The 27165-nt window shown below is 43.5% G+C and overlaps 1 protein-coding gene and 1 long non-coding RNA gene across 2 annotated transcripts in view; one reads left to right on the forward strand and one right to left on the reverse strand.

Annotated features, from left to right (window-relative positions):
• The window catches only part of LOC128845111 (uncharacterized), a 103480-nt gene that overhangs the window by 47016 nt on the left and 29299 nt on the right, over positions 1–27165 (reverse strand). The gene's annotated exons all lie outside the window — the stretch shown is intronic.
• NHLH2 (nescient helix-loop-helix 2) lies at positions 13626–18539 on the forward strand. The gene is made up of 2 exons (XM_054043342.1): positions 13626–13787; positions 16331–18539. The coding sequence occupies exon 2, from the start codon at positions 16354–16356 to the stop codon at positions 16759–16761; it is 408 nt and encodes a 135-aa protein (XP_053899317.1). The 5' UTR covers positions 13626–13787; positions 16331–16353; the 3' UTR covers positions 16762–18539.

Raw genomic sequence — 27165 nt, forward strand, 5'->3', positions numbered from 1 at the left:
AGATTTAAAAATAGCCATGTTCCATCCTGACTGTGGGGGAGTGACAGACAGAAGGCAGATTTATGGCTGCCTAGAAGACTTGTACATTCCATTTTCTTTGTCACACTGACACCACATAATTGCATGTGTGGAACAGGCATGTACACTAGTTACAAAGATTATAGACAGATCACCTGTGGCCCATTTAAGTGCCTGAGTGCCAGGCCTCCAGACATGAGTGTTTGGGAGCCACATATGCCAGCACGTATTATTTCATCTATCTGCCAAGTGCATGGATTGAAATCCACTGGCTTCCACTGTTTGTCGTGCTCCATATACCAACCATTCACTAGTTATTCACAGTGTTTATATGAACTATTTACTATAAGCTAATGCTCTTTGCAAAGGTTACATTCGCTTACCCTTTTCTAGCTCATTGCATTAAGCCTGTCAGTGCCAGTTCTATACAACTTTCTTCACCGCCGCTGTCAGTCACCCAAACTGTTTAGTAAACGTGTGTGCAATATAAGGACTATCTGCAGAGGGTGCAGTCCAAGGGCCCTATCAGTCTAGTTTATTAGCTGGACTTAGTGAATCAGGCCTCTAGCTTTGGGTTCTGGAGGCTGCCTTAGCACGGCTTAAGTGTGCGCTCATCTTTCTCTAAATACAGAAATATTTTACAAGTTATCTGTGCTTTCCACCACTTGCACTCATTGATGGTGACAACACTAATTGTTCATAAATGTTTTTGCAGATGAAAACATTGAGAATATGCCCCATATTCTTCATATATATCATAATATCTCAATATGGCATATCTAAGAGATGTTTTATGCAAGATGGATCATGTGAGGTATCATTGGAAAGGTTATGATGTAGTGACTATGATTATCTTATTTGTATGCATGTATCATTTCTGTATTTGAAGTTAGGAATATTGACTAACAATTATAAGTGGGTTTGCACCTGGGGAACGCCCACCAGACAGTAGGCAATCAGCCTGGTTGGGCCATTAGGGAGAACAATAGGACTCTGAAGAGGCTAATCTCCCATCTTCCCTGGGATGCTGCTTTGACACTTCAGGGTCATGTGATCATGTCACATGGTACTGGACCCCATCTTGGCCTACTAGTATTTTTCCACTAAGAGGGAGGGAGGGACCAAACTGGGAAACAGAGGATTCCCACCCTATGTAAATCCTATTTAAGGCAGGGAAGTTAGTTAATCTAGGTTGGTTCTTCACTGAATCACTGCCCAAGATGACTGCTGAAAACACCTAAGACTGATCTGGGGAGGAAAGGACTGGACCCAGGCTAGAAGGTGTCTGGCCTGTGAAAAGAATATCTGGAGCTCTAAGCTGTATGTAAGAGCAGTTTGTCTCAAGAATCTCTGCAACCCACTTTAAACAACAGTTAGGGTGATAAATTGCTACTTGTAGCCAGTTTCTTTAGTATATTAAGTTTAATTTGCATGTTTGCTTTATTTGCTCAATAATCTGCTTGCTATTCCTTCTAATCACTTAATCTATCCTTTGTAGCTAATAAACTTGTTTTCTATAAATGAGTTTGTGCAATTCATAATTGGGAGGCAAAAACTGTACATATCTTCCTCCACATTGAGGGAGGGGGTGATTTTCATGAGCTTATGCCATACAGATTTCTGTACAGTGCGAGACAATATAATTTTGGGTTTACATTCCAGAGGGGGTGTGTACTTGAGTGCTGGCCAATCCCCAAGCTGAGTCTTCCCACGCAGAGCTGATCTCAGTGTCTGTCTTTCTGCAATTGGGTGTGGCCTTACCTGCATGTGTGCTAGAGGAGGCTTCAGGGCCTGGCTTAGTAGGACAGGGTGAGGGAGCCCAGGTTGGTGGAACAGGCAGGCTGAGTGGTATCCCCATACATCAGGTGGTGCCCTGTGAGGGGAGGGGCAAACCCATGACAAACATCACCCAACCAAATGCCAATGAACTATAGATCCCCCAAAGAGCAGCCCAGTGATCTTGCCAGTTTCATCTGCAAACATATTTACCAGTAGTCTTCTGTGCATTTGTCCAATTGAAATAGCTCTCACTCTAGATTCCTAATGTGAGCATCACAATAGTATCCAGGCTGCAGTAGGACCTAGTGGCCATCACGACAATCACCAAACTCATTTATAGGTGCCACACATGTAGGTGGGCATTCTCCAAATCTCATTTTTGGACTAGGATTGGGGAGGGAAAGGGTGACAATTATACCTTTGTCCTGGTCAGACCAGAAGCAGCTTAAAGCCAAGGCTTAGCTTTGGTCCTTTTGGGGCAGAGGAGCTAATTAATCTATCCTCCCACCGAGATGTATGAATCTGCAACAGTCATCTACCTCCCAGGATACTTCACCTACAGGACTGTTGTGTGGCTTACTGAATTCTTGTTTGTAGGGGGCTTTGAAGATGTAAAGAGCAATATAAGAACTAATATTAATGGTTATGACTGCACTGCCCTGGCACTTTGTAGTGGCTGCTAGAAGTGTGACTGACCGCTAGCCCTACTCTTTTGACCTAGGGAAAAGATTTTTTTATTTTTTGCTTTCTACTATTTCAGGAGACCCCTGAAATAGTAGAAAGCAAAAAATAAAAAAAAAAGATACAGCCCAAATACACATGGGTAATTATAAAAATAGCCTTGTTCCCTCTGAGCAGAGGCCTGTGACTAGTAGAAAAAAAAAAGTCACCCAAACTTCAATAAACCACAGCCACTGGAATAAGTCCACTGCAGATAGTTGTTTGAAAAAAAAATATGATTTTCATGGCTCAGTGTTTTAATATGCTTGACCATTTATTTTCCAAGGAACACATCCAATACAGCCAAACTCCATCTATTTCAATGGGCAGCATATACCAGCAACTTGAAAGGCAGATGCTATAAAAAGAGAGTGAATGTTCCAAGACATCCTAAGCTGCCCCTTCAACATATAGAGAATGTGCTGGTGAGTAAAGCCTTAAAATGTGGCTCTGTTCTGACAAGTTATGCTATAAAAGTGGCACTGTGGGTTTCCATGTTCAATCTCTCCATGACTCCAGATCAGTTTTGCTCATGGTGCAAGTGAAAACTGATGGGTTGGGTTCCCCCCTCCCCCTCTAATGGCTGACCTGGAATCTGAGAGTCAAGCTGGGTTCTTTCATTGTTTTGCCTTGTCATCCATAAGGAAGTTTCCACAGGCATATTTCTGCCCTCAGTTATACCCTGCACCCTCAAGCCTTTGCTAGTTCAAAGGTAACTCAGGGCAGTAATACTGAAAGCGATTGCAGGTGACCTGTGTGAAATGAGTTTGAGTCTGGATCCAGTTCCCAGTGTGACAGGTGTCCACATCACAAAAACAACTTCACAGATGGCACCTTCATCTCACCTGTTCTCACTGAGTGCTGCAAAACATTCTGTTCAATGAATTTTCTTAGATCTTGCCAAAACGTGTTCCCACAGTGCTCGGGATTATGAATCCCCACTGCACATGCATTGCACTTGCCCATGTAATTGTTTTGAGTGGCCTTGGAGGTCTTGTGGATTGATTTGGCCACCCTTAAAAGCCATTTGGAACCCTCTGCTAGTGCAGAATATGGCAGTCTGCTCGCTTAATGGAGCATAGAATAACTGCTCTGTAGATTACACTGTCAATTTATTTCTGGGTACGATTCATAATGTTTGTTCTGATCTATACCACTGTATATGCTTTGGCTCTTGACTTCTAAGAGAGACAACTCTTCATTATGGATCAGGCAAGCACTTGAGATCAAGTGGCTTACTGGCTAGCAGCCCCTAGATTTGAACTCTTGGGAGTGGCATGTCCGATTATCATCCATGGAGTGCACTTGGCTTTCAGTCACTTCTAGAGTTGACTGGATGATAATTCAAAACCTTGAAAGTTTCCATGGAACAGAAATTTCTTTCCTGATTGGATCAAAGAGTCAGGAAGGAGGTGTTTAAATGTCAAGAGAGACAGACACACAATCAGCCTAAACAGCAAGAACTAAACTAACATGTAACAATTCCAAATAAAAACGCAAGCAGAGTTTTGGCCCGAAGAAGGGAGAAGTGACAGACTCCATGAAGTCCTCTAGACACTGCTCTATTGATTGTACACGGAAGGTGTTCAGTTACTATGGTGAGGTGCCACGGTCTAAGCCAGTGGTTTTCAAGCAGGGGTACATGTACATAGAGGTCTTCCAGGAGGCACATCAACTCCTCTAGATATTTGCCTAGTTTTACAACAGGCTATATAAAAAGCCCTATTGAACTAAAATTTCATACAATGACTTGTTTATACAGCTCTATATATACACACACACACTGTACACTGAAATGCAAGTACAATATTTATATTCCAATCCATTTATTTTAGGATATGGTAAAAATGAGAAAGGAAACAATTTTTCAGTAATAGTGTGCTGTGACATCTGTATTTTTGTGTCTGATTGTGTAAGCAAGTAGTTTAAGTGAGGTGTAACTTGGCGGTACACAAGACAAATCAGACTCTTGAAAGGGGTGCAGTAGTCTGGAAAGGTTGAGAGCCACTGGTCTAAACCCATAAGATAGGGATATCATCTCCAGAGCCCAGGGACCCTAGGACGAATAGCCAAGGTCTACTCCATCAGATACCTTGCCACTGCCTCCACAGACTTCTTCCTACCTTCAGGCCTTTTTCCCCCCCAACCCCCTTCCTGGGCTCTGTGTAATTATCAGCACCTCCCAGGACTTCTCCCCAGAGGTCTGGTTGCTTCCCTAGTGCCAGGGTCAACCATAGGAGCTTGCTTCAATCCTAGGTCTTTCAGACATCTTCCCTTCCCACCCCACTCCAAGCTTCCTCCTTGCCTGGTTCCCCTCAGATCTCTACTAACAAGTAAACGACTTAGTATTCTTCCTTCTCCAGATTTCCTCTTTATAATACCACCCAGCTTCTCCCCAGCTGGATTTCATCTTTAATTGGGTCTGGTCCCCCTCAGGTTGTAACCAGGTGTGTTAATTGGCCTCTTGGGCCCACATGAACCCTTTCACCACCTGTCTGAGATAGCCTGTTCCATGATGTCTATCCAAATCCCCAGGATAACCCACTTCAATACAGAAATAAAACCCCCTCTGACTGCACACCCCTAGTTGTCATCTACCTTCCCACACTGGAACCCATAAGGGGTATCAAACAAGTACAACCCATATTCAATAGGAACTCCATCCTGAAAGAAATCTTTCCTGAACCCCGTCTTCTGGCCTTCAGACAACCTCCCAGCCTTGCCAAGCTCATCAGAAGCAGGATCCCACAGACCAGGACATGCCAACTCAAAGCAGCACCAGAGCCTGCCAGAACAGATACAAAACCTGCAGACATCTCTACTGTCTATGATGATCAACACTCCCCAAAACACACCTTTCAAGATCCAAGGGTCCTACACATGCCTTTCATAACATGTGGTGTACTTTCTCCAGTGCACTAAAAGCCCCCAACAGCTATGGGGGTGAAAGCAGACAATCACTATGCTCTTGAATGAACCTACAAGAAAATGATAAAAGACAAAGACACCCTATCACCTGCGGCTGAACACTTTTCACAAAGCAACCACTCTGCATCTGATCTATCAGTCCTCATCCTCAAAGGAAGCCTCCAAAAGACGAGCCTGGGAGCTTAAATTCCTAACTTTGCTAGACACTAAAAATCATGGTCTCAATGAAGACACTGGATTTATGGCTCATTACAACAACCTGTAACCTACTAACTCCCTTTTTTGATGTTATGACTGGAGGTGTTAACAGGCCACACAACCTTGACTAGTCCCTTACAATATGTGCTAACTACTTATGCTAAACAATTTGTTCCACCTTACATTTAGCTGTGATGCTGGGAGGACCTTTCCCAGACCTGAAGAAGAGCTCTGTGTAAGCTCAAAAGCAGGTCTCTCACCAACAGAAGTTGAGCCAATAAAAGATATTACTTCTCCCAACCTTATCACAATGTATTTTTTTAAACAAAGGTATTAATACCACTGTTGCCCCCAGAGATTGATGGGCACACAGAATCTAAAGCAAAAACACAACTAAGCAAATGAAACAAATAAAAAGTGAATGTGTTGTTGGCTGTCAGCCCATTTCCCCGTAGAAAAGTGTTACAAAACCTGCCATCATAAATAGCGCTAAAATTGGTACCCGTGTTTGCCACCTCGGCAGAAAGGTCAAGGAGTGAATGGGTCACCGAGATTCCCCATCCATTTCTAAAACTGGCTTCTTCCATGGCAGGAGCAAGGCACATTGCCAGGGTGTGTGGAAGGGAAGCTTGCCTTGCTGCTGTATCTGTTCTGAGAATAAACAGAACTTTAGCCTCCAAGGGGATCAGTCCAGTTCCTTAAATCTGAAAATATCTAGGGTCAGACCCTTCAGCCCTTACTGTTGTGACAAGTTCCACTGACTTCAAGTGGGGCTGTTCAGTTGGGTTAGGAGCTGCACGACTGGATTGTTAGTCTAATCTCCATGGAGCGGGGCCCTCTGGATTTTGGTATGGAGTAGGATATATTGAGGGTGTAATCAAACAGTAATAAACAGCATTTTATGTGGTGTCAGAATTTGTCTGCTAGCTACTGAGTGACCCACATGATGAAGTGGCTGAGCCATCCTCCTGCACCCAGTTAAGGAAAAGGAAAAAATAAAAAATAAAACCTATTTTGAAATGACAGTGTCAGCATCAAAGATCAGCACTTCCACACTGCATGCACTGTGCAAGTGACTAGCTTCATGGACCTACTTGTGGAAACCACCTCCCTCCTGCTTTCTTCTCTGTTGTCCCCTTCTCTGTGTTAAAGGGACTCCCCCGCATTTCCATGAGCACAGCAATGCAACCTCCCCTCAGATCTGAGCCAGGAAGGAGCTGTAGTTTGGGAAAGCTGCCTCCACAGCATGTGCTCTCCCCTCTTCCCCCCATTAGAAGTCCCTGGGCAGGAGGAGCCAGATAACAGGTGAGCAGGGAATAGGCAGGGCATGTGATCTGGGGGAAGAGGACTGGCCACACTTCGCCAGATTCTCCTCACCCTCCAAATCCATGGGGCAAACAGGAATATGTGACTGATCTGCATTAATGTGCACTGGGACATCTGGCTGCATTGGAAGGAGGCAAAGCCATGGAGAGGGACGTTGGATCTTCCACCCATGTGGAGCCTGATCTTTACAGAGCCCCTGTGGAGGAGCATCTGCAAGCTGTGAGGAATGGGGGAATGTTACTACACAGCTTCAGCTACCCAGTTCCATGCCCTCCTGAGGGAGAATTTTGGTTCCCTCTGCTTGCAGATGCAAAAAGGATGATCCAGTCCTAATATTTTGGAGCTCAACCCTGCTGCTGAGATCTGTACTTGTATCTCTTCTTCATAGGTAGAAAATAGTCTTCACAGCAACAGTTTTCCCTTTCCTCAGATTCTGCAGAGGGCTGTCCATAGACCCCAGGTTCTGAGTGGTGGGCTTGGCAATTAGAGGGCCAGGAGAGGAGTGACTGTACAGGCGCCAACTCAGGGGTGCTCCAGAGCCCAAGTATACACCCAAAAAAATAGGGGGTACCCAGCACCCACAAGGACAGATTAATCTTTTGTGGGCCCCAGAGCCTGTACTCCGGCCCTGCCCCACCTGTACTCCAACCTAAGGCCCTGTCCAGCCTCTTCCCCCAAAGCCCTGCCCACTTGTGTCACAGAGGAGAGGGGGCAGAGAGGAGTACCCACCGGCAAAAACAAAAGTCAGCGCGTGTGAGTGAGTGGGTCAGGAGGATCAAGGCTCAGAGACATACATTTTAGAGATTCCCAGCCAGAGGCTATATTGCATTTCTGCAGCCTTTCTTCTAGAGTGAGGATTTCCCTTTAAGGGCAGCCACCACCAGGGGGTTCTAGCAGTACAGCTCCATTGGAACGGTGAGACCAAAGAGCAGCTCCAGGAATCCAGAGCTGTTATGGATGGTTAGCGCACCAAAACAGAAGGCCCTGGTTGCCTGCTGATACCTCATGACTCAACGTGGAAGGGGGAGTGTAATGGGGTGCACTCACCTCCCACAAGTACCCCCATTTCAGTGCACATGCCTCTTGTCTCTTAGTTTGTGGTGAGTCTTCAGTGACTCAGCCCTCCAGCCAAGTCACACAGTCAGTACATGAGAGAAAAAAAAATGAAGACACAAAATTTCTCGATACTTTAAATGACAGCTTCTTGGAGCAGCTGGTGCAGGAACCCACAAGGGGAGAGGCAATTCTCGATTTAGTCCTGAGTGGAGCGCAAGATCTGGTCCAAGAGGTAACTATAACAGGACTGCTTGGAAACAGTGACCATCTTATAACAACATTTAACATTCCTGTGGTGGGAAGAACACCTCAGCAGCCCAACACTGGGGCATTTAATTTCAGAAAGGGGAGCTATGCAAAAATGAGGAGGCTAAACAGAAATTAAAAGGTACAATGACTAGAGTGAAATCCCTGCAAGCTGCATGGACACTTTTCAAAAACACCATAATAGAGGCCCAACTGAAATGTATACCCCAAATTAAAAAAAAAACACAGTAAAAGAACTAAAAAAGAACCACCGTGGCTTAACCATGTAAAAGAAGCAGTGAGAGATAAAAAGGGCATCTTTTAAAAAGTGGAAGTCAAATCCTAGTGAGGTAAATAGAAAGGAGCATAAACACTGCCAAATTAAGTGTAAAAATGTAATAAGAAAAGCCAGAAAGGAGTTTGAAGAACAGCTAGCCAAAAACTCAAAGGTAATAAAGTGTTTTAAGTACATCAGAAGCAGGAAGCCTGCTAAACCTCCAGTGAGGCCCCTGGACAATCAAGATGAAAAAGGAGCACTTAAAGATGATAAAGTCATTGCGGAGAAACTAAATGAATTCTTTGCTTCAGTCTTCACGGCAGAGGATGTTCGAGAGATTCCCAAACCTGAGCTGTCCTTTGTAGGGCACAAATCTGAGGAATTGTCACAGATTGAAGTGTCATTAGAGGAGGTTTTGGAATTAATAAACTTAACAGTAACAAGTCACCGAGACCAGATGGCATTCACCCAAGAGTTCTGAATGAACTCAAATGTGAAATTGCAGAACTATTAACTACAGTTTGTAACCTGTCCTTCAAATCAGCTTCTGTACCCAATGACTGGAAAATAGCCAATATAATGCCAATATTTAAAATGGGCTCTAGAGGTGATCCCGGCAATTACAGACCAGTAAGTCTAACATCAGTACCAGGCAAATTAGTTGAAACAATAGTAAAGAATAACATTGTCAGATACATCAAAGAACATCAATTGTTGGGCAAAAGTCAACATGGTTTCTGTAAAGAGAAATCATGTCTTATTAATCTATTAGAGTTCTTTGAAGGGATCAAACATGTGGAGAAGGGGGATCCAGTGGACATAGTGTACTTAGATTTCCAGAAAGCCTTTGACAAGGTCCCTCACCAAAGGCTCTTATGTAAATTAAGTTGTCATCACATAAGAGGGAAGAGCCTTTCATGGATTGAGAACTTGTTAAAAGACAGGGAACAAAGGGTAGGAATAAATGGTAAATTTTCAGAATGGAGAGGGGTAACTAGTGGTGTTCCCCAAGGGTCAGTCCTAGGACCAGTCCTATTCAACTTATTCATAAATGATCTGGAGAAAGGGGTAAACAGTGAGATGGCAAAGTTTGCAGAGGACTCTAAACTACTCAAGATAGTTAAGACCAAAGCAGACTGAAGAACTTCAAAAAGATCTCACAACACTAAGTGATTGGGCAACAAAATGGCAAATGAAATTTAATGTGGATAAATTTAAAGTAATGCACATTGGAAAAAATAACCCCAACTATACATACAATATGATGGGGGCTAATTTAGCTACAACTAATCAGGAAAGATCTTGGAGTCATCGTGGATAGTTCTCTGAAGTCATCCATGCAGTGTGCAGCGGCAGTCAAAAAAGCCAACAGGATGTTAGGAATCATTAAGAAAGGGATAGAGAATAAGACGGAGAATATCTTATTGCCTTATATAAATCCATTGTACACCCACATCTTGAATACTGCATACAGATGTGGTCTCCTCATCTCAAAAAAGATATACTGGCATTAGAAAAGGTTCAGAGAAGGGCAACTAAAATGATTAGGGGGTTGGAACAGGTCCCATATAAGGAGAGATTAAAGAAGCTAGAACTTTCCAGCTTGGAAAAGAGGAGACTAAGGGGGATATGATAGAGGTATATAAAATAATGAGTGGTGTGGAGAAAGTGAATAAGGAAAAGTTATTTACTTGTTCCCATAATTTAAGAACTAGAGGCCACCAAATGAAATGAATGGGCAGCAGGTTTAAAACAAATCAAAGGAAGTTCTTCTTCACACAGCACACAGTCAACCTGTGGAACTCTTTGCCTGAGGAGGTTGTGAAGGCTAGGACTATAACAGGGTTTAAAAGAGAACTAGATAAATTCATGGAGGTTAAGTCCATTAATGGCTATTAGCCAGGATGGGTAAGGAATGGTGTCCCTAGCCTCTGTTTGTCAGAGGGTGGAGATGGATGGCAGGAGAGAGATCAGTTGATCATTACCTGTTAGGTTCGCTCCCTCCAGGGCACCTGGCCTTGGCCAATGTCAGTAGACAGGATACTGGGCTGGATGGACCTTTGGTCTGATCCAGTACGGCCATTCTTATGTTAACCACAATCAAACCCTTTCCAGGACACAAGTGCAACCAGGCCTATCTCAAAGCCCTCAGTAATGTCTCTTTATCTGCAGCCCTATTCCTGAGCTCACTCCTTAATCAGTCCAGCAGGGCCTATCACAGTAATTTGGTTTGAACTGTCTCAGCCCCTTCTGGGCTCTCTCAAGTAGTCCCTGCTCTTCCAGAAATCCTGGCCCTCATGCGAGACCACATCCCCCAGGGCTCCCTCACTGGAGACTTTGCCTCTCTGGGCCTTTCCAGCCCTTCACCTGGGCCACTAAAAGAATTCAGTTTCCCCTTCAGGGATGTATCAAAGTCCAGCCCACTTTCCCAATGGCTAGTGAGGAGGACCCAGGCCCACCTTCTACTCCAGGTCCCAGCCCAGGGACCCTATAGATAGCAGCCATCCACCAAATCCCTTTAAATAAACTGTATCACTTCTACAATTCCCTGACCCACTTCCCCACATCCTCTGTTCATTCTTCACACTTACCTCAAGGCCTTGTCCTGATGGAGTCCCAGCAACACCATCCATCCTCCTCTAACTCTAGCAAGTTCAGACTCATGCTATCCCTGCAGCTCTTCTTATACTAGCCTGCTGGGCCCTGATTAGCTGCGTCTCACACAGCCGCTCTAGGCAGCTTGGAGGACCTTTCTACTGCCCTTTTGTGGGGTAGGGTGAGGCAGGGCTGCAAGGCCTCCAGCAGGGGGCTTCCGGACCCAGTCCACCCCATGACCGGGAGCAATGCCCCTTTCCAAAGACGCACCTTGCAGAGATGTCCTCCCACATTGACTGGAATGGCTCTGTGCCAATGTACACCCACGGTGACTGAGGCATTGCATTTATTGTAGGAATATTTCTTATTCTTAGAAACCCCACAGAGCAGGCAAATTATTCAGTCCCAGTCAACATAATGTTGTTATTATTATTAAAAACCTTTACTGAGGCTTTGCCCTGTGCTCGTGTCCTCCAGGCAAAGATCTCAAAGCACTTTACATGGGTCCTGAATTAATCCCAGGGTGTTGGGCAAGCGCATTACTACTTGGGGCTCTCAACACCCCCTGCAACAGTCTCCCCCTTGCACAGTTGCGGAACCCCAAGGCCAGAGAGGAGAAGTGCTTTGCCCAAGGCCACCCACCCAGTCAACAGCAGAGTCGGGGCAGACCTCAAAAGGTCTGGCTCCACGACCACAGAGCCTCCCACTTCCCACCAAAGAAATGCTTCTTGGCAATAGATTCATCCCAAGATGCTGGCAGTAGAAAATGTACCAGGGGTCCTGCTCTGGAGGTCTTCCCTGGTGCAGGCGGTACCATGCACCTCTCTAAAACCAAGCTGTGGCTCATTTCAGTGCTAAAAAAGCTGTTGGCCCAGCATAGAGCCCTATGCCCCGCAACCCATTGTCTCGCCTGGCTGGGGGGCTAAGCGTCCTCCAGACCAGTGGTTTTCAACCAGTGGTCTGCAGATCCCTGGGGGGTGGAGTGGTACACACTACATCTAAGATTTCCAAAGGGGTCCCCACCTCCATTCAAAATTGTTTAGGGCTCTGCAAATGGAAAAAGGTTGCAAACTGCTGTCCCAGGCTATTAGCTGCTTTGTTGAACAACCCTGGGGCCACCATGTCCCTTCCTCCTCCCCCCCTCCCCCCTGCAATACCAGCCAGGCTGGGTGTGCCTCCAGGTGTATTGGACATTTGGGCTAGCACTAAAGAAATGTGCTGGAGAACACTCTGAGGAGTCTCACTGAGCATAGTGTATAATGTATATGGTGCAGATTGGTGTCTAAAGCTTCTTTATTAACTTCCATGCAAAATGCCAGTGGTGTTTTTCTAGATGAGTGGGTAGCCAATATTTTGGGAGCGAGGGAGCAAACATGGCCAGAGCCTGCATATCCAGAGGCTAAGGTTTCTATCACGGGCTGCTTTCGACTGTTATAATTTGTGGCACGGATTCAGTGAGAATCTGCTCTGCTGAAAATATTTGGGCTGTGAAAACTCCCACACTGTGACAGATGTCAACTCCAATTAAGCGACTCGTGTCCAGGTTTCTGTCCAATAGGATTTCCCATTAAATATCAATTTAAGGGGGGGGGGGAGGGAATGCCATCCCTCTTTCCCTATGCCTTTATCTCTTCCACCATCTCCAGGCTCAACCCTTTGGTACCAGGAGAGAATCCACAGCATCTCTCTGTTTCTCTCCCTTTGCCACTTTCCCCAGCTTTTCTTTGCTTCGCTATCACTACAAGCGGGGACTTGCACTTTTTCACCAACATCATCTCTTGCAGCATTTCCAAGCCACTGGCAATGTTTTTATATATATATATATATAAATAAAAGAGATAAAGAAGGAGTTGGGACAGAAGGATACCGGGTATATTTTAAATCTGATCTTCAAGGACTGGAAGAAAACTAAACATTTATTTCCCTCTACCCCAGTAAATAAATACATACATAAAAAGAAGAAGGGGACGCATCATTATTCCTGATTTACAGTACTGTGTGCCTGGGAATAGAAGAGACATCAGCTGAACAAAGCCTATCTCTACCAAACAATCTCACTTCTGAGCCAGATCATATCAGAGACCTGCATATCATTCTCTCTTTACAGGGGTAAGCCAAGGAGTACAACATACATTAAATCTTATCCCGACCATCATCTTTATCGATTGTGCTGCTATTAGGAAGGAGAGGGGGAAAATATCTTGATTGTGTTTATCTCTGCATCTCTTTTGTTATTTATCGAGACCCGGGAGGAGGAAGAGAAGGGGAAAACGGCACTTTTCAACACATTCTTCCCTCCCACCCCCCGCGAAACACACCGGCTACTGATATATTATAGATCTCTGGGAGAAAAAAAGACTCTGCTGGGGAAATGTATTTCTAATACGTCTTAAATTACCTACGTTGTTATTTATACTCTCCAAAAATTAGATAACATCTTCCATTTCTGGACTTGCGAGGCCATCACAAGGAATGAGATCTGCCTTTTCCAATTCAGATAGAACAACTCGCTGCTTTTAATTTATTTTTATTTTTGATTTTGATTTTTCTTTTTAATGTTCCTCTCCTGGAGTTTCGAACTGTAAAAGCACCAGGGTGGGGGAAAGGGGGCTTTAAGAAAGACTGTTGCAAAGACTCAGGCAAGGTAAGCTCTCTTTAACTTATATTCTTTTGCAGGTGAAATTGGAATCGTTTTATTTGAAATCTCTCTTTGTTCAGATTGCCAACATAGACGCTGGATATTGTTTGAGATCAATCCAAATCGGAAAGAAAGGGAATTCAATACGCTGTATGGACAAACCTTACAGCAACTTTCTCCTATAACTAATGCTATAATTTCCCGTTTTATATGTTGCCACGCTGTAAATTTCTAAAGCTATTTATCTATCCGTTCTTTCCAATCAACCTCTCAGCTGAAAGGCGCTATTAATATTTTTCAGAAGATCTCTGATATTTAACCTGCGTAGTGGCTTGTTATTTTGTTTCGTATTCTTGCTTTCAGAACCTCATTAGTAAAATAATCAGCATTTTAAAATAGCAATAAGCAATTCGGAAAGTTCCAGTGATCTCCGAGTCTCTTCTCAATGAAGAAATGTTGCTGTTTTTCTTTCCCCCTTTTTTTCTGTTTTGTAATCGTTTCATGTTTGTTTCCTTTGCTCTCTACACAGCTTCCTGCAGCTCCACTGTTTGTTTTCTTGACACATTCGCTGGCATATTGATAGATTTTTAATCCGTGTGGAGGTGTTGTAATAAAACAACTAGCTACAGAGAGATCTGTATTTTAGACTCTGTATTCCCACTCAGCCTTCCCTCAAACGAAGCCCCTCAATGTGAAAAGCATTTCAAACAGGCTGAAAGCTTACCTGACACCTCACCCTTTATTATTAATTATCCTGATTATTTTATTTAAAATCTTTAATGTGTTCTGAATCATGCAGTCTTTCGTTTTGAAGATTTTTTTTTGCAAACTGGTTCTGAGTAATAATAATAATAATAATAATGAATTATTAAATGCACACAGTAGTTAAGATCATAAACTTTACATTGAAATATTTTGTAATCCTAATTTTTGTGGTAGGATGATGTATTCCCTCCCCCACCCCACATTTGTGTCCAAGGTTATTCTCTAGTTGCCTGATGTATTGTTTTATTACATGCCGGCATGTCCATATGAGTTCCTGGATTTGTATTGCTGTCTACATGACAGATGGTGTTCCGTGAAGCTGCAAGAAGATACGATTCAATTTTCTTTTGAAAGGCACGTCTAAATTCATTCATTTATTTATATATTTTAGAAGGAGGGAGAGAGAGAATGAAAAGAAATGTGAAAGTTTTTTTTAAAACCATCTTTAATAACCTGGAATCCAGAAATATCCCCATCCAATCAGTTACTCTGACGCTATAGATTCAAGAAAATTAGCATGAGAAAGCAGCCCCGCATTGTAGGAAGAATAGAATAGAGGAGATACATTAGATCCTATAGGTTTGATTGTATCTCCCCCATACTTCCACACTGGCCTTGTTATGGTTAAGAGGTCTTGAGTTATATGTCTTTCTATTTTAAGCCATCAAATCCATATTGGATTCCATTTCCGTGTTAAGAAAAAAAAGTTTAACAGACAATTGTTAGAGGGGAAATACTGTATTTAGAAATGAAAAATCTATTTAATATTTGGAGAGTAGCTGAATTATTGTTTTATTATTCTTTTATTTTGTTATTGCTCCCTGGGCCTGTTTCCACAAGTAAACAAACTAGGAAAATGATCAGAGGAAGAATATTCTGTAAAAGCTGTTGACAGCTGTTAGATTGTAAATTATACAGTATGGTTTATTGTTGTTGTTATTATTATTCCTGTGATCATTGGTAGTAACCCTTTCCACTTAATAAAAGAATGGATTTGATTCCTCTATAGAAATCTCCCTGTTATAACCTAGGTAAGATCTAATGTTTATCTTTTGTATTTTGTATTTTACCGAGATGGGGGTTGTTTTGTTCAGAACCAGTTAGTTGGGATTTACAACCCCTTGAGAGAAGTAGGGAGGAGGCTCAGGCAAGGGGAAGGACATTGGTAATTATTATTAAGTAATTAATATTTATAATTATTTATTATAATTATGTAATGTTATTTTTCAAAGCCAGGTAAAGGGAGATATAATCAGAGGCTCGAGGGCATGGTTCTACTCTGCAGTAACACCACTGAAGTCAATGACACAAAGCTAAAACTGACACAAGTGAGAGAATCGAACCCCAGTCTAGTTTGGTTAGACCCAACCTGCCTTTGTGCCCAAACGCATTGTTGTCTCGTTGTTATCAACAGGCCCTATCTCTAGCGGGTCTCCTGGTTTGATCTGGTGTCTCTTTCTCCTTGGGCTAAATTGTTCTCCCTTGCAACGGTGTCAGTCTGGAGTCACTCCCGTGCCTTGGCTAGAACGACTCCAGCAGGGTACACCAGCGCGTGTCAAGAGCACACTTTCAAGGCCAGGGAGTGTCATTCCAGCCCGGATTGGTACTGACAGATGAGCTCCGCGTGCGGGGCGGGGCTGGGCCGGGCTCCCAGACCCTCGCCCAGGGGAAAGGGGCTTTGCCTTGTAACAGTAACAGTGTGGACTTTTCTATTTTGTGCCTTCCTCCTTCCCTTATCCCTCCCCTCTTCTCCCCCGCCCCTTCCCCTGTCCGTGTCACTGAAGGGTCATTTCCCCACCCCACCAAAATGATGCTCAGCCCGGACCAAGCGGCGGATTCCGATCACCCCTCCTCGGCTCCCTCGGACCCGGAGTCCCTGGCGGGGACCGACGCCAAGGGGCTGCTAGGCTGCTGCGTCTCGGACCCGGAGCCGGTGGAGGAGGGCGGCGGCGAGGGCAAGGGGGGCGGCCGGGCGGCCCTGCACCCCCAGCAGCTGAGCCGCGAGGAAAAGCGGCGCCGGAGGAGGGCCACGGCCAAGTACCGCTCGGCCCACGCCACTCGCGAGCGGATCCGGGTGGAAGCCTTCAACCTGGCCTTTGCCGAACTGCGCAAACTGCTGCCCACCCTGCCCCCGGACAAAAAACTCTCCAAGATCGAGATCCTGCGCCTGGCCATCTGCTACATCTCCTATCTCAACCACGTGCTGGACGTGTAGGGGCTGGGCCGCGGGAGAGAGGGACCGCGGAAGCACTGATGGAGAAGAAGGAGGCGACGCGCACTGCCGGGAGGTGATACTGAGAAGGGGAGACACTTGCAACATATTCCACCTGGGGAAGGGAGTGGGCATCCTGGGGGCCCTCTGAGCGCTTCCTGGCACACCCTGGGGTGTATCTGAATCTTTCGGGACAGCTTTGGGGGGTTCCCCCAGAGTCTTTCGGGTCAGACATTGCAGATGCATCTGCGTTTTCCAAGACAGCGGTAGGGCGTGATAACCAGCCAAGATCATTCATATCAATAGGCCAACTCGCTGTCTCCTGCAGGGCTAGCTCCTTTGGAAATCACTCCAGACTTCGCAGGTAACATTTCATTGTCCTCCCTTTCTTATTGAAGGAGAGCTCAGAGCTCTGATGGCTTCTAGGGGACAAAAGCTCCGAAATTAGAGAGTTTTTTATTTCTCCTCCATGAAAATCGCACAGTGCCCTACACAAAATGCAAGAGACGAGTTTGTTTTTCACACGAGATCTTTTACAATTAGCCTCCAATTCAGCAAAGCACTTAAGCACTTGCCAGGTCAAGGGGACTTTAAAACGGGCCTAAGTTCTGCAAGCTTAAGTGCTTTGCTGAATGAGGACATTAACGACTCAGAAGGTAAAAGGAAGCTATAAAGAACATAAAAAGGGAAAGGGCAGATGCATTTCCAAAGTCTTCTGGGGGTATATAAAAATATACTGAATATTTTGCAAGGTTTTCTTTTTTAAAATCATTTCCCACCTATACCGCAATGTGGAAGAGCAGTCTGGTGACACAAATATAGAAAGTCCAGTTTTAGAAGGAAAATGTAAAATCAGATTGTTTTTCAGGCTGTCAAGTGCCCCTTTATATATCCAAAAACATCTACTTGTGACCTTAAACATGTGACCCATGGGTGCAGTTAAAAATAACTATTTTTTATTTAAGTTAGAAGGAGTAGACAATTTATTTTTTTCAAGACCTATTTATTTTTCTGAGTGGTGGCAATTTTACTTTGGATACTTTGTGCCAATTGGTTTATATAGTCGAGTGTTTACACTTTCTCCTGTGGAATATTATGTCTAACTTTTCAAGTGTTTGTTGGGATCAATACAGTGGTTATTTGTTTTTTGCTCCAATTATATTGCACTTGTATATGACAACCTTCCCTTCCGCCCTGTTTCTAAGTATATTTTATATATTAAGACATTTGTTCTTGAAGGATTTTTCTTTTTTGTGTGGGATCAACACTAGCACTTCACTAGAGGTTTTTTTTTTAAAATACTTGTTGTTATTCTGAATTATAGTTATGTCTGAAAAGTACTTTACAAACAGTTTATAAGGGAAGTAGTTTTTTGTCTGTGTGTGCGTGCGTGTGTGTGTGTGTGTGTGTGTGTGTATGTGTGCGTGCGTATGTATGTGTGTGGTATTTTTTTAGGAAATGACTTTTTTCCTAAAAAAAAAAAAAAAAAAAAAAATAAAAATAAAAATAAAAATAAAAAAAAATCCAGGACTACTTTCCTTTGTAACAACCAAAAAAATTCTATAACCTGAAAATGTTTCATGTTCTCTGCTGTGAATCTCTCAAAACAAGGAGCGCGTTTTAGAGACAAGAAAAAAGAAAAAAGAAGTCTGCGATCCAAAGATTTTAATCTTTTTCAGGGTTTTTTTGTGTGTCTTTGTTGCTTTATATAATGCAATATTTTGTAGTGAAAATAGATAAATCTGGTTTCTATCTGACGCGTTTTTCATATCTCTCATGAATGGTGCGCTGTTTTGCATATAAATAAAAGTATCAAATAAAGCTGGTTTTTCCTAATTATTTTTCTTTGTTTTTTCCATAAAATGGAAATTAGAAAGGATGCACAGCCAGTATTTGCACGAGGTTTTTGAAGCCTTCTAAAGTTGTCTATGAAAGAGTCTCAACAGGTAGCATAAAAAGGGACAGTTTCTGTCTGATACTAAAGATAATAATTTACCTGATAATAAAGAAATCCCTCAAATAAGGCCCTGATCCTACAACTGGGCTCAACAGATTCAGTTGCAGGATCGGTGCCTAACTGTGTATGAGCTGCAGGACATTTCTTTCATCCCCTGCTCATTCCACTGGGCCTCTGGGTAGCACACTTTAAAGTTCAGGCTGTGAAGTCAAATCAAACCTTTAGAACCACCTGTTTTTACAAATTGTTTCTGACGCATTCATCTATGAGGCTGGTATTTTACATGCTTTGTCCCTGCCTGAATGTGAGGTGTTTAGTTTTTTTAAGTTTAATTAAAATCCCTTCTGCCAATTCTGATTCGGGTTCAGTGAAATAAAAATACAATTTTCTTGTTTATAAAAACTCCAACCCCACTTATTTGGACAGGGCTACAGCTAAAATGACTGACATTTGAAACGTGGCATTAACGTAGACCTGATTCTGTAAAGGTATATTACCGGGGTGAAAATCTCACTGTGCAGAGGACCGGACAAGGCCTAAGCACCACTTAACTGACAATTAAGCTCTTGTCTGGCTCCTCTGCATGGGGTGAATTTTACCTACAGTGCTTTACACTATGAGTAGTCCCATTGACTATAGGACACATCTTTAACCTTCACCGTAGTAATGATGTCCATCATCAGGCCCACAATCTTCACTGATGAATAGAGGCTTTGCTTAGTTTGAAGGGAAAAAAAAAGATTTGATTAACCACAGTCCTGACCAGCTGAACAACTGTACACTGAGAAGGTACAGTAGAAGATGTTAACTCTAAAGGCGCATATTTTCATATGCACTGTGCAGCATATACAGATATTGCAGCCAGATGCACCCTTTTCAAAATGTTACAACTTTAAATGATCATGTAATTTTAAAACTTTTGCTCCAGTTTTCTTCAAATCTGGCTTGTTTCCTGTAGACCACACAGAGATTGATCCATTATGCCAAGTGTGATAACAATTGACTGAGCAGATTTGAAGTTATGAACATTTCCATTCAGCAAGCCCTGGCACTGCCTTAATTCACACATACTTACAAGGTCCGTAGACAAGTGTGGAAATGCACATTAGGGCCAGATTCTACTCTCAGTTACACAGGTGTAAATCAGTAGTAAGTCCACCAGTGTAAATAGGCTGCAGTACTAACAGACAGAAATCAATCCTTGGCTGACTGGTGCCTCTAAGTGGACCAGTTCCTGCTTTAACTGAAGTCAATGAGGGGTGAGGGGTAGTAACAGGATCAGATCCTAAGTATCAGAGGGGTAGCCGTGTTAGTCTGAATCTGTAAAAAGCAACAGAGGGTCCTGTGGCACCTTTGAGACTAACAGAAGTATTGGAGCATAAGCTTTCGTGGGTAAGAACCTCACTTCTTCAGATGCAAGTAATGGAAATTTCCAGAGGCAGGTATAAATCAGTGTGGAGATAACGAGGTTAGTTCAATCAGGGAGGGTGAGGTGCTCTGCTAGCAGTTGAGGTGTGAACACCAAGGGAGGAGAAACTGCTTCTGTAGTTGGATAGCCATTCACAGTCTTTGTTTAATCCTGATCTGATGGTGTCAAATTTACAAATGAACTGGAGCTCAGCAGTTTCTCTTTGGAGACTGGTCCTGAAGTTTTTTTGCTGTAAGATGGCTACCTTTACATCTGCTATTGTGTGGCCTGGGAGGTTGAAGTGTTCTCCTACAGGTTTTTGTATATTGCCATTCCTGATATCTGACTTGTGTCCATTTATCCTCTTGCGTAGTGAGATAATTCCAGTTGTCAGTTGATAGCTGATGCCAGTTAATTATAAACAACTAAGTCTTTTGCTCCCCACTTCTTTCTTTTTCTTAAAAATCAAAATCATCATCATTGAGGAAATAAACACAAGAAACAAAGTTAGTGCAATGTGAAATCTGCATGGTTAAACATGCAAAAGCCAGGAAATGCCAAAATGAAGATCAAATAAACAACCTTAACTCTACCCCCTTGTGCTTATGCATTATGAGACAGATACCATCCTCAGCTCATAGGTGATCTTGGATACACTGTACCTAAGTTAGTAGCAAAATGTATTATTATTCGACTTACAGGATGTGGTCCCATGTTAAGGACTATATCATTTTGTGCAAGCCCACCAGCAGGCAGAGTGCAAACTTAAAATGAATATTGCTGACTTTTTAATGTTTAAACCTGTAACCTTAATGTTGCACTAATGTGTTTTTTTGCATTTAATGTTAGACGTGATCCCATGCTGCAACCATGGGTATGAACATGCTCAAAACTCGGGAAAGTTTAGTTCTGAATCTAGACCTAAATCTGGCCCGGAACAACATGGCCTAGGTCCTTCTCTAATTAATACTGATATAAAGTATAAGACAGAGACCTGGAAAATACCACTAACATACATACATGGGAAATGCCTCCAATGTACAGACCTGGGGCATTCCACTAACGGATATCCAGCATGCCATTAATATAAAGAGATAAGCCATATCACTAACATATAGCAACGGGGGCATAGTACTTCCAATATATGACAAAGAATGCTGTGCTAATATATTGACAAGTGCATATGAATAACATCAGACATGAAGCATGCAACAAACACCAAACACAAGGCATTCTACTGAAACACAGAAATGGATCCTGCTACTAACATAATGACAGAGCTCAAACTACTGCACACAGACAATGGACTAACATAAAGATATAGGGCACAAATCTGTACCACTTTATCCACAAGTGTCACTTACACAGGTAAGCTTACTGACTTCAAAGGGCCAATTTGCATAAGTAAGGGCTCCTTACATATGCACTGTGCAGTGTATAATGCTCATGTGCATAAGAGATTGCAGGGTCAGAAGCATAGAGCATTCTACAAAACATGCAGACATGAGTTATGCTGCTAACAGACGGGCATACATGAGGTAAACTATTTCCAGACATGAAACATGCCTCTAACCTTTAAGCATGGTACATGCTATGTTTATTCATAAATAACTTAGTTATTGACCAAGAAATAGCGCCTTCAGGTTGGATAATGTTATGTAGCCAGTGCTCAGAATGGGGGAAATAGTGAAGGTGTTTGAAGTGATTTGATATCTTGCATTATTCCTACAAAAGGAGGAAGGAAATGATTTTCTATTTTTTGTGTGTGATCTTCAACAAAGAAATGACACTTTTTCAGTGTATTGTTATGAAGAAATGTCTAAGTCTATCTATTTATCTATCTATGGCGTATTTGAAATAAGGCATACATTTTTAACAGAGAGAGTAATTAACCATGGGTCAATTTAGCAAGGATCCTGTTGGATTCTTCATCACTGACCATTTTTAAATCAAGATTGGATCTTTTTCTAAATGATCTGCTCTGGGAATTATTTGGGGGAAGTTCTATGGCCTGTGTCATACAGTGTATCAGACTAGATGATCGCAGTGGTCCCTTCTGGCCTTGGAATCTATCTATCTATCCTGTAACCCAAGTAACCTAGCCCTTTTAGTGTGGATAGATATAATCTAATATCAGCCATTATTTTTCAATGCTCTTGTTTTATTCCTTAAGGGAGGAAAGTTCAATAACCACAATCATAATCACCCCAAAAGAAAAAGGCACTCTCCTGCAGTTTTTGTTTCTTCCTACCGAAGTGATTTTGTTTCCCCTGCCTCTTTCCCGGTGCTGGATTTCTCCTTTCTGTCCAAAATGGCCATGCTGTTTTATCCTGTTTTATTTGCATGTGGGCCTCAGATTTGTCTTTGGCTTCTTGTATGGTTTGGGATGAGACCCTCCCGTCTCCTGGGAGGGGGGCAGGTGTTGCTCCAGTCGAGCGAATGGAACCAAATTACAGGACCGTCTGTCGCCTCCTCTGGGAGATGGCGGAGGGAGGGAAGGAGGGGAGGGAGGCAGGATGCCACATGACAGAAAAGAAAGGCAGAACATTATCCTGATGCCGATAAGAGCCTGAAAACATGAGTCACACCAGCCCTCAGCCCCACCCTAAAATAGGCAGCAGCAGCCACCTGAGAGAGAAATGTCAGTATTAGAGATAGAAATGAACTCAGATACTGAGCTTGAACAGCACAGGCTTAAAACTGAACAGGGTTCACATCCGCCAAACTTTCACACCCTCCTGCCCCAAGAAAAACCCAAAACGAAACAAAACTGGGCCACTCAACAGGCCCTTCTCTCAGCTCCCCACCTCTTTGAACTTTCCCTCAGCCCTCCATATGATAAGCTCTTCTTCCTAGTGACTTCCCCACAATTTTCTCTCCAGGAACTAGTTTGGGGAAGGTCTTGTCTACATCTGGTTCCCCTCAGAACACTGTCTCTGGAGCCCCAGGATTCAAATACCCTGCCTTAATCCACCTTTGGGCTGATACCCTGTGGGAGAAGCTCTGCAGAGACAGGGATCATCCCAGGACAAAATGAAGTGGGCATAGATTGGGTGCTTTATTTAAATAGAGTTGTCTTGTGGTGAGAAGGCATGCCTGGGCATCAGGGTTCCTAGATGCTCTTGCTGGCTCTGCCACTCACCTCCTGTGTGGACTTGGGCAAGTCATTTAACCCAGTCAGTGTCCCATTCTGTAAAATGAGAGGTGGAGTATGTGTGAGAGGGAGAGGTGTGTGTATATATATGTGTATGTGAAGGGAGGGATGTAGGGGAGGGGGGAAAGTGTAGGGTTGGGGATGTGTGAGGGGGAGAGGTATATGTATGTGAACGGAGGGATGTAGGGGGCAGGTGTATGTAGGGGGAGATAGGGTGACCAGACAGCAAGTGTGAAAAATCGGGACAGGGGGTGGAGGTGGGGGTAATAGGAGCCTATATAAGAAAAAGACCCAAAAATCAGGACTGTCCCTACAAAATCGGGACATCTGGTCACCCTAGGGGGAGAAGACATGTACGTGAAGGGAGGGGTGTAGAGGGTGGCAGGGGAAGTGTGTGAGTGATGGATGGCATGTGTGAGGGGGAGAGGAATGTGTATATGAAGGGAGGGATCTGTAGGGAGGAAGGTATGTGAGTGGGAGTAAGTATATGAGAAGGCAGGAGATGAAGACTGGAAGGGAAAGTAGTGTGAAGCATAAGGAAGGGGAAGGGTTTGAGTGGGTGGGTCTTGATGGAGGTATATGAGAGAGGAGAGAAGATGCTCAGGATGGCCACAGATAACAGTCATCTTGGGAATTACAAGTAGTCATTACAGGAAATTCAAATCAGGAGGAGACTGATGCCATGTAGGATGGAGCCACAGGGAGTCATTAATTAGACATTAAAGACTGCTGAAGGGAGTGGATGGCAATATTAATGGTGTCAAGTATCAGAGAGGTAGCCGTGTTAGTCTGGATCTGTAAAAAGCAATAGAGAGTCCTGTGGCACCTTTAAGACTAACAGATGTATTGGAGCATAAGCTTTCGTGGGTGAATGCCCACTTCGTCGGATGCATCCGACGAAGTGGGCATTCACCCATGAAAGCTTATGCTCCAATACATCTGTTAGTCTTAAAGGTGCCACAGGACTCTCTGTTAATATTAATGGTGTCCATATAGAGAGGGACATTCTGTCTGAGTACAAAGGATTTGATTTTATCCCCAGTTTACTCTTTCAATGAGCTGTCAGTCTGTTTCTAAATCCTCCTGCACATATAAGTGGTGAAAGACTGCAGCCTCGGGGGCCAAAGGACAACAAAGGTTTATGAACCAGATAAACAATCTGACCTAGTTATGTTTGGAGAAAGAAAGAAAGAAAGAAAGAAAGAGTAGAGATGGGCTATGGGGCTATGACCTTGGGAAGAGCTGAGTTTGGAGGGATTTCCTTGTGCAGACACAGTGGGAAAAGTCCAAGCTTTCACTGCCTACTCAAGCTAAACTCCCACAGACATCAATCAGACTTTTGCCTGGTAAAGGACTGCAGGATCCATCCCTGTTTTAAACACAAGCTTCAAAATTTTCCAAGGATCAGTTCCGACAGGAATAGCCACAAATCTGTACTGGACATAGCAGAAATCGTGTCCTTGCCAGACGGTGGTTTCCCTCAAGCTGCAGTCTCAAGGCCCAAGTGTGAAAGCTCTCAGCATGAAGAGTTCCCATTGGAATCAATGCGGCAAGCCAAGTGTGACCTTACTTTTCAGCTGTGGGGACTTTGCTGCCATCATCCAGCAATGGGGGCTGAAGCAAACATTAATCAATTGAATTAATTAAATTAAGACACTGGTTTATTCCCCTAAAGACTAAGGTTCAGGTTCTGATACCAGTTACACAGGTGTAAATCCGAAGCAGCTCCACTGATGTCGCCAGAGTTACTTGCAATTTACAGCAGAGTAATTGAGAGGAGGAGGAGGATGCTATAGCACCCAAAGGCCCCAATTATGATTGGGCCCTCATCAGAATCTGGTCCTAAATATCCAGTCCTGACATTCTTATTGAGTCTTTACTCAGGCAGAACTCCCAGTAGACCTTACATTCTATAGCACTAGATTCTATTTTTTACTGTCACAGTTTCTGACTTTGTCTGAATTATCCAAAACAAAACTAGGGTTGGGTAAACTGGTTCAGATAAAAAAAATCTAGAGATAGGCTCAAGCTAAAAAATTCACATCTGGATTTTGAACTCTCCAGAGTGGGGTGGTGATCCAGGGTTTTAATTCAGCCTCCTCCTAATAGGAACCTACCAAACTTTTGCCCCAAACTGAACTCAAGATGGAGAAAGGAAAAGAGAAGATGTGAGTGAAAGAAAGGATGTGAGAAAGGGAACAGGCCAAATGAACTATCACCAGGCTGTGGAGGGGACTGAATTGTCCCTCCTGAGCCTGCCCAATATTCCAAACTGCTCAGATTGGGTCTGCCTTATGCTTCCATGTTTTATTTGGTGGTAGCCTCACTGGAGAGATGGGCACCTGTCAGGATGACATTGCAGGAGGCTAGCCTTAGCCTGACCTGGGCCTAAACTGAACTGCCCAGTATGAACACTCCAGGCTTTGGGAAATCCAGGCCCAAGCTTTGTGGCCAGGGCCCATCTCTAATGTGAGCCAGCCATTGCTGCGCAGTTACGTGTTGTCCGTCCAAGAGCAGTTTTGGGGAGGTTCTTTCTTGACAAGGAGACAAAGAAAATAGCTGGGCCCACTGGTTCAGAGATAAACTTGGGAGGCAAAAATCACCATCCTATACATGGACATCAGACCCTCTTCCTCAAAGCCTACTCTTTGCTATTCAGCTTTATACTGGGGACCTGTACAGTACCTCCCCTGATATTCCATTCTTGGAGCCCCTCACATAGCTCTGCTGATGCACCTCATTTCTGCCCTGCAGTGCCTCAGTTCCTCACATAGCTCTGCCAAGGCACCCCATCCAGACCTTCAGCCCCCTTACTAATTCAGTTCCCAGGTCTTTCCTGAGCAGAGACCGCCAAATATGTTGAACTGTATGATGTTTTTGTGACATGTACACAGCAGACTGGTACAAGACTTCCCAACTAAGTTTCCCTTGTGACAAAACCCAGGATTTGAACCCAGACCTCTAGAGATAACCTTATCCCACTGGATCGTCTTCTGTGTTACCGCTAAAGCACCAATGAACAGCTGAACTGCAATTCATTCTTGATCTCCAAACACTCATAATCTCCTTTCTGTGTGATTTTGAGACACACAAACTCTGCCTACCTGCGTGTCAGTAACATACTTGTTAATAATTTACCTGCTTGATTAGCTGGGCGCAAGCAACCAATATGCATTTTATTACAGCCAAATATAAAGTTATACATCTAAGGACAAAGAATGTAGCCATCTTTGCAGGATGGGGGACTGTATCCTGGAAAGCAGGGACTCTGAAAAAGATTTGAGGTTGTGGTGGATAATCAGCTGAACATGAGCTCTCAATCTGATGCTGTGGCCAAAAGGGCTAATGTGATCCTGGGATGTATAAACAGGGGAATCTTAAATAGGAGTAGAGAGGTTATTTTACTTCTGTAGTTGGCACTGGTAGGACTGCTGCTGGAATACTGTGTTCAGTTCTGGTGTCCATAATTCAAGACATTGAAGAGGGTTCAGAGAAGAGCCAGGAGAATGATTAAAGTATTAAACATGCCTTGTAGTGATGAAATCAAGGAGCTCAGCCTATTTAGCTTAATAAAGAGAAGGTTAAGGGGTAATTTGATCACATCTAAAAGTACCTACACAGGGAATAAATATTTAATAATGGGCTCTTCAATCTAGCAGAGAGAGGTATAACATGATCCAATGGCTGGAAGTTGAAGCTATACAAATTCAGACTGGAAATAAGGCGCACATTTTTAACGGTGAGGGTAATTAACCATTGGAATAATTTACCAACGGTGATGGCGGATTCTCCATCACTAGCAATTTTTAAATCAAGATTCGATGTTTTTCTAAAAGATCGGCCATAGTTCAAACAGGAATTATTTTGGGGAATTTCTGTGGCTTGTGC

This window comes from Malaclemys terrapin, chromosome 1, assembly GCF_027887155.1.
Source record: "Malaclemys terrapin pileata isolate rMalTer1 chromosome 1, rMalTer1.hap1, whole genome shotgun sequence".
Lineage (NCBI taxonomy): Eukaryota > Metazoa > Chordata > Testudines > Emydidae > Malaclemys > Malaclemys terrapin.

Excerpts from the sequence above, each read along its gene's own strand:
- NHLH2 (XM_054043342.1), top strand. The coding sequence starts at position 16,354 with ATGATGCTCAGCCCGGACCAAGCGGCGGATTCCGATCACCCCTCCTCG.